At 40.3% G+C, this 13,946-nt stretch overlaps 1 protein-coding gene across 1 annotated transcript; it reads left to right on the top strand.

Annotated features, from left to right (window-relative positions):
• Positions 1-461: 461 nt before the first annotated feature.
• LOC6507646 (AF4/FMR2 family member lilli) lies at positions 462-5,360 on the top strand. The gene is made up of 2 exons (XM_014909895.3): positions 462-2,227; positions 3,139-5,360. Exons 1-2 carry the CDS (start codon positions 1,744-1,746, stop codon positions 4,731-4,733), a joined length of 2,079 nt encoding a protein of 692 aa, XP_014765381.1. The 5' UTR covers positions 462-1,743; the 3' UTR covers positions 4,734-5,360.
• The last annotated feature ends 8,586 nt before the right edge of the window (positions 5,361-13,946 follow it).

Here is a 13,946-nt window from a genome sequence, read left to right as displayed (position 1 = left end):
ACAGAGAGGCGCAACAATTTCGAAATGGGAGAAGCAACAGCGAGGAATGAACTGGGAATGAAACACTTCCTGATTGTTGCCTGTTGTAAAGGGAGCTAGCACACGTTACGATTTTATGGGGATTTTGGGTTATTCCCTTAACCAGAAGGACATTTTTTGCACTTTATTATCCTTTTTATCCATTTTAAATAGTTTAAAAATATTATTTGAAGGGATTACAGTTTTTAAGACCTTCTTGTATTGTTTTTCTGGCAGTTACCTCGTTCGTAACAGCCCCCAGGACAAGCAACAGCAATAGCAACAGCTACGCTTCCTTTCTGGGGGTTGGCACTTAGGGGCTGTGTTCCGCTCTCCTTCGTTCCACTCGCGCTCTCTCTGTTGCTCTCTATTGCCGCACGTTCGGCTCGATTCGGGCGGACTCGGCTTGGAACGCGATGGGGATCGGCTCGAGTCGGAGGGTGGACCACCCTTATAAGCCCGATGTCGGGACCAACTAACTCTCATAAGCATTCAAGAGTTGCTTACGTTCGGTTCGTTCGCATTTCTTCTCTATCTTATATAATATTATATTTTCTCCTAAATCAATTTTTTCACTACCAACAACAACAACAATAATAACAACTCAACTCAACTCAAAACTAAACTCTTCTCAAAACTCGCGTCAACCTTAACTTTAACCTTTTACCAAAACTCAACTGCAACTACAACTCAACTGTCTCAACTTTCCGTTTTGCTAAATCCAAAAACAAAACATTTATTTTTGACTCTCGGCATCGATCAAGTTTTGGTTTTTCGAAATTGTTTCCACCAAAAAAAAACACAAAACGAGGAGCCAACGACGGAGCCATCCAGCCAAAGGATATAGCCGAAATCCCCCCCGAAAGTTATGTTTTGAGTCGATTCCGTGTAAAAACAAAACGTAAACGCCAACGTAAACGCAAATGTAAAAATCGATAAGCCACACGCAGCCAGAAAACTCAACGCGAACGTGTCCGTGTGTGTGCTTTCTCCGCTTTCTCTGTTTTCCGTTTCTCCTGCTGACCAAAAAAAGAAAAAAAATACGGTTGGCCCTGGCCAAAAAGGCTGAACGAACTCCGGGCCATCCGACACAAAATAAAGTATAAAAAAAAAGCCTCAAAAAACCAAAAAAGGACACTGCGGCAAATGACGGGCACTCTGGCACGAGATTACCCAGCGCCGTCGAAATGTGTGAAGTGGCTGTGAAACCCGAGGAATCCTACTACTACTACTACTGAAATCCTACTACTACACTCCCCCCAAAACAGGAAAAATAAACCAATTTACAATAACATGCAAATTATGAAGAATATTTAACCATAAAAAAAACAAAAAGAAGTAAACGGAGCAGGACGAAAAGCCGAAAAAATGCCAGAAGAAGCCTGATAAGGAAGGACCTGTAACCTATTGAAATCCTGTCAAAACTCTAAAAGAACTTTCGGCGAGCCAAACTCTATATATTATATTACTATATATATTATATATATTTTCCATGCGAGATAGCCACAGTCACGTTTCCTTTCCGCTTCTGCCACCAACAAGAATACCCCCTGAGACGGTCTTTGCTCGCTCGAAATTCGCCACTCGCTTCAGCACTTAGCCTCTAAACTAGGTCTCAACTCCAGGATCTAACTAGCCAAACCAACACAAGCCACAACTCTAAGCCTTCGAACCTATAATTTCTAAGCCAATCTGGAAACTCAAAAGCCCCTTCACAACAAAAACATGCCACGCTGCCTGATTGCTAAAAAGTGGAAGGCTTATCCCTGGCTGGATCGGCCGGAGGATAATGCCCAGCAACAACAACAGCAGCAACAACAACAACAACAGCAACAGACACCCACAGCCACTTCCAGGGATCTTGAGGAGATGCCACATCTGAAGTCCAGACGCTCCACCCTGGACGAGGATGAAGAGATCGATGTGGTGGGTGACAAATATTTGACCAAACTGGAAAAGCAACGCACAACAATTGCAGCCATTGCGGCAGCAGCAACAGCCACAGCATCCGTGGAGGCGGCAGCAGCAGCAGCAGCAGCAGCAGCCAACCAGCACAGTGGAACCAGCGGCATCGAGAGTACGACGGCAACATCCACAACGACGGCCAAGTGCTGGGGTCCCAGTTCGCCAACGGCGGGTACAACGGCCCCCAGTCCGCCGCCTCATTCCCCGGAGGCGGCGACGCGAGTGGCCGGAAATGTTTACAACGGTAAGTTCGCCATCCCAACCACCCAGTCCAACCAGTCCACCCAGTCCCGTCTGTCCAGCCTTTCCGCCCTTCGTCCTTTCGTCCTGTTTGGGGAAAAAGCAAAGGGGGCGCACGTAATAGCTGTCATTGATGTGGCCATTGTGCGATTGCGAAACAATTCCGAATTCCGAATCAATTTAATTGCCTTTGTTGTCACTCAATATTGTTTGCGATTCCGGCCAGTCAACTGCATAGCCTACTCCCTGGGACTTTGATGGGAAATCGCTTAAAATTAAACCGTTTTTCTGGTCTGGTATTAGGTTTCCTATGCATAATTGATGATTTTCATTGTAATGTTTAAAATTGGTTGGTCTAACCTTTGGTTAAAAATACTATCTTAAAAGTAAATGAAATAATAAAATAATTATACCATAACCACTATTCGAAAAGTAAATGTAATTAGAGTTGAAAAGCTTGTGCAACTCAGGAGGATGTCAAAAGTAATTATTGTATTAAGCGTAAGGCGTTTCCTAATGACATTTAGGCTGACCTTTCTCAGTTTGCTTTCGGGTAATCGGAATTAAGCACAAGGGAGCCATAAATTGGAACGACTTGGCTTTTGCTTACCAACTTTAAGCATAAGAAAGCCATAACCAAACAATTTGTGCATAAAGTTTTTTAAGGGCAAATAAAAAAAGTGTTCTTATAGAAACTTGATAATTTGGGCAGTTGAAAAATAAAATAAATATGGGATTTCTGAGTCAAAAGTGCTCTTTATGGACAAAAACTAAAGCAAGCTTCGGGGAATTCGGTTTTCGTAGCATACTTTTTGGGGCAAATCGATTTTGGGCGTTTTTCCCACACCCCCAAGCTGTTGCACACCGATTTCTAACCAGCTCTTCTACCCTTTCTTTCTTTTCGCCCAATTTCAGGATACACCCGCGAACTATCGCCGCTGCATTATACCGCGTACCTGCCCCGCATGGAGAGCGAAATTACCGTTATCCGTGCCGCAGCCACAGCCCTGGTGGCAGCAGCCTCAGCCAACTCGGCGACGGCAGGCGGGGATCAGCACCTGGCCGCCTACCAGACACCGCCCTCGTCCACCACCTCCTCGCCCTCGTGCTCGCCCAGCGGCAACGGGGACCGCTACAGTCCGATATCCTCCGGACAGACGACCAGCGAACGGAAGTGCTTTTCGAGTACGGGAGCCACGTTGTCGCTGCCGCCGAAGAAGAAGGACATTTACAGGCCGTACTCCCTCGACGATAAGCCGGCGCACGGATACCGGCGAAGGATACCAGCGGAGGAGGACCTGCATGCGGCGCACGCCATACTGGATTTGAGTGCCTCCACGGCCTTCCACCCGCCCACGCAGCCACATCAGTTGCAGCAACAGCAACAGCATCAGCACCTGCCGTTGCAACAGCAACAGCAGCAACATGCCACACCGCACCACACCCACTTCGCGGCATTGGAGGCGCATGCGCATCTGCGCAACACCTCATCGATTGCCGAACTGGCTGCAGCAGCCAGTGCGGTAAACGAGCAACATCAGCAGCACCAGCAACAGCAGCAGCAGCAACACCAACAGCTGCAACAACAGCGACCGGCCAGCAATCTCTCCAGCGCGAGCAGCAGCCATGCCAGCCTCTCCAGCTCTAGCTCCAGTTCCAGCAATGTCCAAAACGAGAACAGCAACACCACAAACACCAATCAGCAGGAGGTCCTCTCGCTGTCGCCCGAGTCCCCCAGCGATGGAGAGAGTGCCACAGGTTCGGTGGGTTCTGGAACGGCGGCCAAGACGGTGGCCTACACCTACGAGGCCTTTTTTGTGAGCGACGGACGTTCCAAAAGAAAACATACCGCAGATCCGGCGGCGTCTGCCACCGGTCTCCCGGCGCAGGAGCAGCAGAAGACCAAGTACACGTGCTCCGAGTGTGGTAAGCAGTACGCTACCTCCTCGAACCTGTCGCGCCACAAGCAGACGCATCGCTCCCTGGACTCGCAGTCGGCCAAGAAGTGCCACACCTGCGGCAAGGCCTACGTCTCCATGCCGGCACTGGCGATGCACGTGCTCACCCACAAGCTGTCGCACAGCTGCGGCGTGTGTGGCAAGCTCTTCTCCCGACCCTGGCTGCTGCAAGGACACCTGCGATCGCACACCGGCGAGAAGCCGTACGGATGTGCGCACTGCGGCAAGGCCTTCGCCGACCGGTCCAATCTTCGGGCCCATATGCAGACCCATTCGGTGGACAAGAACTTCGAGTGCAAGCGATGCCACAAGACGTTCGCTCTCAAGTCGTACCTCAACAAGCACCTGGAGTCGGCCTGCCTCAAGGACGAGGAGGAGCTGATGATGTCCATGTCGCTGGCCATGCACGACGGCAGCAATAGCGAGAGCGGGGCCAGTATGGCCTCCTCGCCGCCGCACGAATTCCTCGAGCGGGTGAAAATGGAGGCGGTGGGCGGTGGCGGTGGCGGTGGCGGCGCGAACTGTGGCGGTGGACCAGCGTATGCCATGTAAGGAGAATAGAATGCTGCAGCAAGCTGCTTAGCTGGTTAGTTAATTTACCGTTAATGTTAAAGTTACCGTTACCATTTACAACTAGGTTAACCGATAGACGTTTTTTATAGAAAAGAGAAAACATACATCACAATACGTCCAAGAGCAAGTGTAGTAGAGTAACACAGAGACTGTAGAAATTCGCATTAGGCAGCCAAGCAACCAAAAAAACAAAAAAAAACCAAAAAAATAATACTCCCAGGGGTGTTACAGAAATCTTAAAAATTGAAATATTTTTTAGAGATTTCCCTAGCCTCCCTGCCAAGCAAGACTACCTTTTAGCTTAAGCGAGTTGAACATTCCTAATGACCCAAAACCAAAAAAGATCTAAAAAGAAAACACAACAAAAAAAAAACATTCCACACCCAAAAATCACACACACACTGAATACACACACAGAGAGCCTTGTGTATGAGGCAGTATGCCACATGCATTCCGAGAACCTGAAGAAATCTATGAAATTCTAGCAGCTATATTCAATCTATCTATCTAACTAACAAAACTAACAAAACAAAAATCTGATAGGAGTACTATATTCAAAGCATATATAGAGTGTACTTATAATCCGTAGCTAACACACACTCTAACTCTCCAGAACACTCTCCTTCTAGCTAACTCTCTAACTCTATTCGACACAGCAAGTATTCCTACACTCTACTCTAAACTTTACTCTATCCCTAAAAACCTATAGAACCTTAACAAAAAAAAAAACTAAAAAAAAATCTATCTCTTTAATCGACAAACGTTGACAAGAACGACGACGTGGACGAGACGAAGTGATTAAAATTAATGCAACGAATACAAAAGCAAATGCAATGTTTCTCAAACAACGAATTAGGACTTAAGGGCAGCCTATCTATAAGCAGTAATTACGAGTGCTAGCCACTAACAATTTTTAAACTAAGTCACCAAACAAAAGCGACATTTAAGCACTCAACGATTTTTAGATTCGATATATACATAGAGAAAGGACAACGACACAAATTAATCAAAAACAAATGCTAAACAAAAGGCAAAAAGCAACAAATTACGAAACGCAAAGCAATATTTATCGGGTTTCCGAACCGGTTTTAGCGGTGGAAGCGGTTCAAGATGGACCAATTCGAAAAGGAAGAACTTCCCCTAGCCGGTTGGACTAGACCTCATATGTAGTTACCCTTGTAGAAAGCATCACGATCACGTTTATATATAGGTAAAGTCCCCGCCCCTCCCATCAATTCATTCAATTAATTAATCACAAAGGCTAGAAGAGCATTGCAGAAATCACAAGAGGGCGGCCAAGTGCGTTTTTTTCGAAAAGTCGAAAATGGGCATAATTTAGTCAATTAACATTCCCCCCAATTCCCTTAATTTATTTTAGATTGTAGGGAAGTGAACATCTAGTCGCTGTCTAACAGCAATGTCATTTACTTAACCAAAGAATCTTAACCAGTTCCCAGTGTTTTTAAGCCCAGTCAGGGATTCCGTTCGAGGCCCAATTAGGTAATAAAAGTCAGCTACCAAAGACCAAAGATCTCAAGCCATTTGGAGAGAGCCCCCCCGTCAGGATTGTAGGACAGAAAGAAATATATCGAGTGTGATCTAGTCTCAAGCATTTAACAGTACACTTCGTCCATGCGTGAATTATATACTTTTGCACTTTCGACATTTAACCGACCTAGTACGATATTACTTAGCCCTATATTATACCTATAGTACCCATTGTTCATTTAGTCATCAGTACTCATTACTTCATTACTCCATTACTCATTCATTATTCATTATTCATTATTCATCCTTCGAACTCACACACAAGCTCACAAATAAACACATACACGAACAATCGCTGCACAAATTTGTAAATATTAGATCGTAGAATATATATAATTATATATTATATATACATACATCAGACATTAATACTCAACTGAAAAATCAGCTTCAGCAACCGATCTCAAAGAGGAAGTGGGGAAGAAGTGCAACGAACATTTTGTAGCCCTAGTTGTAGAGATGTTTAGATTGGAAAAGATATATATACGGAGATATATATATACATCTAGAATACGTATGTAGTTGCGTAATATTTACAAGACATATATATACACAGATAGGGTTAGCCTCCAGACATGTAATCGTAAGATAAACCTAGATATAATCACGAAATTATTTTTATACTGTTATTCGGAGGACGCGAATGGAGTGAGGAAGGTAAGAGGAGCGTCGAGTGCGGGAGATGGCAACACTTTTAAGGATTAATATTAATCGAATAATCGAGACGAGATCGCAATCGGAATCGACTAAATCGGCTAAAGTACCAAAGCAAATACTCAATTGAAAAAGAAAAACAAAACACATAAACCCAATGAAAAGCGGCAAAAACCAATTACACTTATTTCAATTACAACTACAATTAATTATATATAATATATATAGCGTTATCCTAGAAATAGTCACCTATTATTTTATACCGTATTGTTTATGATTTCGACTCAAACAAAAATGTAATGAATATTTATGAAATTTGCATTATAAGAACGTTGAATTGAATTGAATTGAATTGAATTGAAGCCCGGCAATAATATTAAATTTTAAAAATTTTGTATAACAATTGTATAGAAGGCGAATCGAAGACGGCGATGCGGAAAGTAAAGCAATAACTTAACTTAACTAAAAGAGTTAATCGATTTATTAGTCTTAAATACTGTAAGGTTGAAACTACTTACAATTAGTAATCGAAGCACACTTGTAAAAACGAGAAGCGAGAAAACCAAAAGCAATTATAAAGTTACAAATATACAAAATACATATTAAATACCTACACTTTACATGCGAATAAAACCAAATGTTTTTTATTTACGAAAACAAACATTTAAGTTTAAGTAAGCTTTATACAATTTTCAGTTTGTTTCATTTTGAGTTTGAACTCTGGACTCTGTGTGATTTTTGTTTTCAAAAGCTAACCATTATTTTGCTGAGTGATTTTCAATGAACCCGTAACCGAAAGCAATTCGAATATTGTGATAGTCCACTGAGAAACACACAAAAACACACAGATATTTAGAGAAAGGATGGAAAAGCTGTTCATTAATTTTGCTCAACGGAGAAAGTGGGAAAACGAGAGAAACTTTGAAATCATATTGAGCTCCAGGAACATTTTTAATAGGAATAAACGTGTATCGAAAAGCAATAAATCGTAGTGGTAAAGGATATTTAACATTTAGAGAGACAGAGAGAGTGAGAAGAGGGGCGAGCAGATTTGAAGTTTGTAAACTTGGAAATTGTGTAAAATGAAACAAGAATATTTAATTATGTACACATGCATATGTATATGCAGTTTGATTGAAAAGGAAAACTCTCCAATCACGCACACAGCCATGACACATATTGTTAAGCCAAGGAAATTGTTAAAGTTGATACATTTTTAGCATAGACACGCACCCACACACACATCTACATACACACAGCTACACATCAACTGTACAGAGGGAACCCGAAATGCAATTGTTGAATCCAGTATTTGTAGCATTAGGTTCATGATCCATTGTTTCCATTATCTGTTGCTGACACCACCCCCTACAATACCGTGCCCTAGAATCCTGCAGCCTTACTGCCACAACCCTTAACCCACCCACTGCCGCCCCATCTGTGGCAACACAACGTTGTGTTGTCCTTTTTGTGTCAATGCAGTTTAACGAGCGCTCGTTAGCCGAATGCGAACAAAGGAAAATGTAATAAAAATGGTTATAAGGCAATGTGGTGGAGGGGGCGGGGGGTAGGGTTCCAGGGAGGGTGGGGCACCGCCCACTTCAAATTGCAAAAAAAAAATAATAATATAGGAGTGGAGGTGGTGCCAGGTTTCAGCAATCGTTTAATTCGTAAAATTTAATTTGCATAGTTTGGGCAGGCTTTATTTATTTATAACATACACCCCACAAAACACAACACTCACACAAAAACGGTGTATAAATTATTGAGCAAGCAGAACATTGAACATTGAACATTGATTAAAAATTAACGGGAAAACAAAATAAAAAGACTTAGCACGTTAACACTAATAATTCAAGAATTGAACATAAACTAACAAAAAAAAAAAGAATGAAAATTATATAGCTGACAACGAAGAAGTATAAGCAAGCGAGAACAAAAAATGAAAGACTTAACACTTTGAATATATATTATGAAATCGAGAAAAGCTAACTTATTTACAGCTATATTATATATATATATATATATAATGGTAAAGAAATCGAAGAGAAAGGCAAAAGGCAAAAGCAATTATGGTAACAGCAATAAAATGCAACAAATAAAAGCAAAACGAAAGCAATAGAGCATTAAGGTAACTAAAAAGTATTAAATCGCATGTATCTATGAGTAAATATTTGCAATTCGTTATATTATTGCGATAGGTAAGCTGAAACCAAGAACATTTATGGCACTATACACTATATAGCATGAACAACAAAAATATAAACAATTTAGTTTACACGATAAAAATAAATAAAAAGCGAAAAAAGCAAAAATGCTAAATGCTAAATGGCAAACAAAAAAAAAATGTACTAACAAATAATTAATGAGCCGTAGGGATTTTTGGATTTAGCTGGCATACAATGAATTGATTATAACGATTTAACGATTAACGATTATTAGTTATCGATATACAGATATATTAACGAGTAGAGTTGTTTTTTGCATATATTGTTATCGCAACTTTTGTGCTGCTTGACGAGACCAATTGATGTACTTTATACAACGAAATCCAAGAAACTACGAAACTACTCATCTTATGTTTTTGCATATAGGTGCATATTGTTGCGATAAATATACAGAACCTATTTTGGTCGATTATACAACTCCCATACACTCACACAAACACACATTGACAGACACAAGGACATAGTTGATGAAGAATAAAAACCAAAAGTTACTGCGTAGAGAATAAATCATTTTAACTTGTATTTAGATCACTCAGACACATACACAGAGACACCCACACCCACACACACACACTGACACAAACAAAATGGTAGAATTGTAGAAAAGTAGAGTTGCAAAGAAAATACTATTAACAAGACATGAAACAAAAGCGGACATAAATTTAAGCTTATGATTAGACACAGCACCTTAGAGAGCCAGAAAATAAAAAGAAAATTCTTCTGTACCTAGAAATACAACAAAAACAAGAAAACACACACATACATACATGCATACATAATTATGGATTTTATTGCTAATCGAATATATAAAAGCAATCCAATATACAACAACTATAAATATAAAGACACACAAGGACATAAATGCGTTTATTATGCAATATATGCAGTCTAAATTATTAATTACATATGCATTATGTATATGACATTCATGTACATAAACGGCATCGCACACCCACACTGACACACACACACACACAAAACAGGTCCTGGCCAAGTCTGTCAATCAGGCGAGATCAAAGCGAAGAGGGTGGCGACTCCTTGAATTGACCTTTCCGCCAGGACCCGCCCTCGAAAGTCAATTTTACCAACAAAAAAAAAACAACAACAAAAATGGTCAATTTCAATTAAAATGAACGAAATGTTTTCAGTAGTTTTTTAATGCTAAGTTGTTGAAAATTGTGCAGCTAATTGCGAGAAACCGAAAAACAAAAAAAATAATCGATATAGAATTTACAAAAGTCTTCAGTTTAATTGCGTGGTTTCCATTCGAAGAGTGCATCAGTATAACACCATAAGTATGATAGAACATATATGCGCATTATACGATTATACTATATATTTTTTACTTAATCCATTGATTTGTATAATTCACACACTAACACTAATACCAATACTAACACCAAACACAGACAGACAGACCCAAGCGCAATGGCTAATCAATGCATAGTTACTAACTAAAAACAACAACAACAACGGATAACAAAACGGAGCCAAGCATTCTGTAAAACATTTAACATAAACGTACATAAGTATATTATATTTTCATAAACACATGACAAATTTATACATGAAAACCAAAAAAAAAAAATTATATGAAAACCAAAAAACAAAAAAAATCAACAAAAAATGGGAAAACCAGAAAAAGAAAAGTGCGACGATGCAAAACAACTTGCGTAGTAAATGAGAAAACATAGTGAATAAAAAAAATAAAAATAAACATCTGAAAAAAAAACTAAAAACCCAAATGCGTTATAATTTCAAGGAAATATATTTTTCATTTACAGGAAATTCAATGGGAGAGTCTCTCAAAGCCCAAGTATTTTCCAGCGAAAAGTAATTTTCCTATTGCTCTTTGGGAAAGTGGAAATTTGTCGAGGGCACAGCTTAAATTGTTGGCGATTTTCAATGACAATTCGCACAATTGAAATCAGTGTGGCATAAAGAAATACTTCAAATTCAAAGTGTGAATTTCAATTCAAATCGGATTATCGCATAGTTTGGAATGGCTGGTTTTTTCTCATAGAGAAGTGTATTTTTTATTGCTTTCAAGGTTTGGATTTATTGTCTATTGGATTAAAGATAATACAATAAAAGCTTGCTTCATATTTAAATTGTTTCAAACTGGAAAATATAAAAGATTTACTAATTACTTTTACAATTAAGCCATTTGAGTAACACTTGGCGTATGAGTAATATTTTTGTTTCTTAGGTTTGAATCTTATATTTATCCTTTAATGGATAAAATTGTTTTCTAAGTTAATGTTTTTCTTAATTTTATTTAATCTAATCAGTAATCTTAAAATATGAACGCAGTAAATAAAAAAGTATCGAAATCATACAGTGCGTATGAGTAATATGCTTCTGTTTGGGGAAATATTCGAATTCTGCTTTAAATTTGTATTAAAATTTAAAATAATTAATGCAAAAACTTAATATTATTTAATATATAATACAATTAAATACAATACATTAAAATTTAAATTTTAAGATACATTCAAATTAAATAACTCCAATTAAAGATTGCCGACAAGTGAGTGGAAATTTCTTTAAGACTCCCCCCATAAAATACCTACATCTAAATATGATAATTTTTCAATCATCCCACTTTAACAATAAGATTAAATGCTTGAAACTTTTGTGGCGCACTCGGGGAGCCGAGAAGAGCCACTCAAATCAAAGTTAAATTCAACTTTAAGTACATGCCAGGACTTCCCCAGGGGAAATGTGACACGTTCGGCGTTTGGATTCAGGGCAGGATTCTCAACAATACCGAGGAACCCCTTCGAGCCTTTGGGTGGACCAAGCTGTTGTCAGCTAAATAAATTCCTGGCCCAATGTTAGGTCCTGCTCCTGTCATAACTGTATGTGTGTTTGTGTTGAAAAACACCAAAAAAAAAAACAAAAAAACAAGAAAGTAAACAATTTTGAAACATAAACAGCCCCACGGACGATATAACCCCAGTGTCCCCCAGACTGTTGTTGTTTGTTGCGCATATTTTCACATATCATAAGTTTTTATGCTTATTAAAAGCCAAAAGGAAAAAATTGAGCATAATTTATATGATTTGCCTATGGGGCAATAACAAGCCAAGAGGAGCGAAAAACTCTGTTTATAGGCCGATCAATGGCTACGAGGCGAGGCTGATTCTGGTTGTAAGAGCACTGAAAACAATGTATGATTATAGCATAAATTAATATTTAACATCATGTTAATTAATTTTATTCAACCTGAACATTTCCACCTTTCGTAGCCAATCAATAATTCCCATTTCTTATTATTATAATTTCGTCTTTGGAGTTATAATGACAAAGTTCCGGTAACCCCCAATCTAGTCCAATTTTGTGCGAGTTCGGCTCGGGAAAGTTAGATAAGTTGATGGGTAATTCAATCAATTCCCTGTTTTCCCCTGTTTCTCTGTGTGTTGGCTCTATTTTGCTTTTTGGGCTGGGCCGTATAGAACGCCACGCGAACTGAGTCGAATCCGAATCCGATGGTCCTCAGACGATGGCATATTTATACGGCTTAGAGATTGCCCAGTAGCACACATACGCATACTAGAGGGCGGAGGACGGATAGTTTTTCCGGAGGGGTGGAGTTTTTGGAGAAGACAGAGCAGCCCTTCGGGGCGATTCCATCATAGGCGGATGGCGGAATGGCTGGATGGTATGGGGAGATGTCGGCGACAACGGAATCAAAATAACCCCGCAACAGTTACGGATATCTAAGAGTGGGGGGGTTGTCTCTTCTCTATTTTTTTTTTGTTTTGAGGTCGGGGAAGGATGAGTCAGGGGGTGGGCCTGAAGCCTGAAGCCAGAAGCCAGAAGCTAGCAGCTAGAAGCCCAGGCTGGCCGTTATCCAGCAAAACAATCAACAGCGCGCTTTTTAAGCCAAGCCAGATATATTTTCTAATGCTTTTTTTCTGTAACTTTCCACATTCACTTCACCCTTGTTCTTCACGCTTCGAGCGGTTTATGGTCGGCCTCCCGTCCGTCCTCCCACCCAGAAATGGGATTGGGTTTTCAGGCTCGATACATTTCCTTCTTTTTATTTTTACCATTTTTTGTTATTTCGCTGGCTGTTTTGTTTTTGTCGCCGTCATGTGTCGGTGTCGGTGTCGGTGTCGGACTTGTGTCGAGCCGAACCGAACCGGCCTGCTAGAGATGTATCTATGTATCTACAAGTGTGCCAGCGAGTATCTGTATCTGGCCCGTTGTTGCGCGTGAATTGTTGGCTTGTTTACTATGCCCTTCAAATTATGCACTATCTCAATGGACAGCAGGGGAGTGGGACGTAGCCGGAGTGAAGATTGCATTAAGATAAATTTAACTGAATCAATTTGCTTAATAGCCAATTGAAGAGCGGGCAAAACAAAGGCAACACCAAAAACAACAAACGGCTAAATGAGCAGAAAAGGCAAGAGATTGGAAGGACCTAGCTGGCAGAGGGGGGCTGGGAACAAAAACAAAGTGAGTGTCTCCAGTTTTAGTGTCATTTATTTTAACGTTGATTTCTTCCTATCCATTTATTTACATTGCATACTTCCCGGCTCCATTCGGGAGGACCCCCGCCTCCTTTTAGCTCTCTGGCTTCTACCGCTCTTACCAGGAATTTTCCTTTTGGTAATGAAACGTCGTCCAGCTGGCTTAATGTGGACGCGCTCTGGGAATGGAGGATACAAAACAACAGCCAGGACAAGGGAAAACGACGGCGAAAAAAAATGAAAACAACTGGGGAAAATGGCAAAGAAAAACCAACGAAAAT

The sequence above is a fragment of the Drosophila ananassae genome, chromosome 2R, assembly GCF_017639315.1.
Source record: "Drosophila ananassae strain 14024-0371.13 chromosome 2R, ASM1763931v2, whole genome shotgun sequence".
NCBI classification, from domain to species: domain Eukaryota; kingdom Metazoa; phylum Arthropoda; class Insecta; order Diptera; family Drosophilidae; genus Drosophila; species Drosophila ananassae.
The sequence above is the reverse complement of the archived record's forward strand: the minus strand, read 5'-3'. Positions and strand labels throughout refer to the sequence as shown.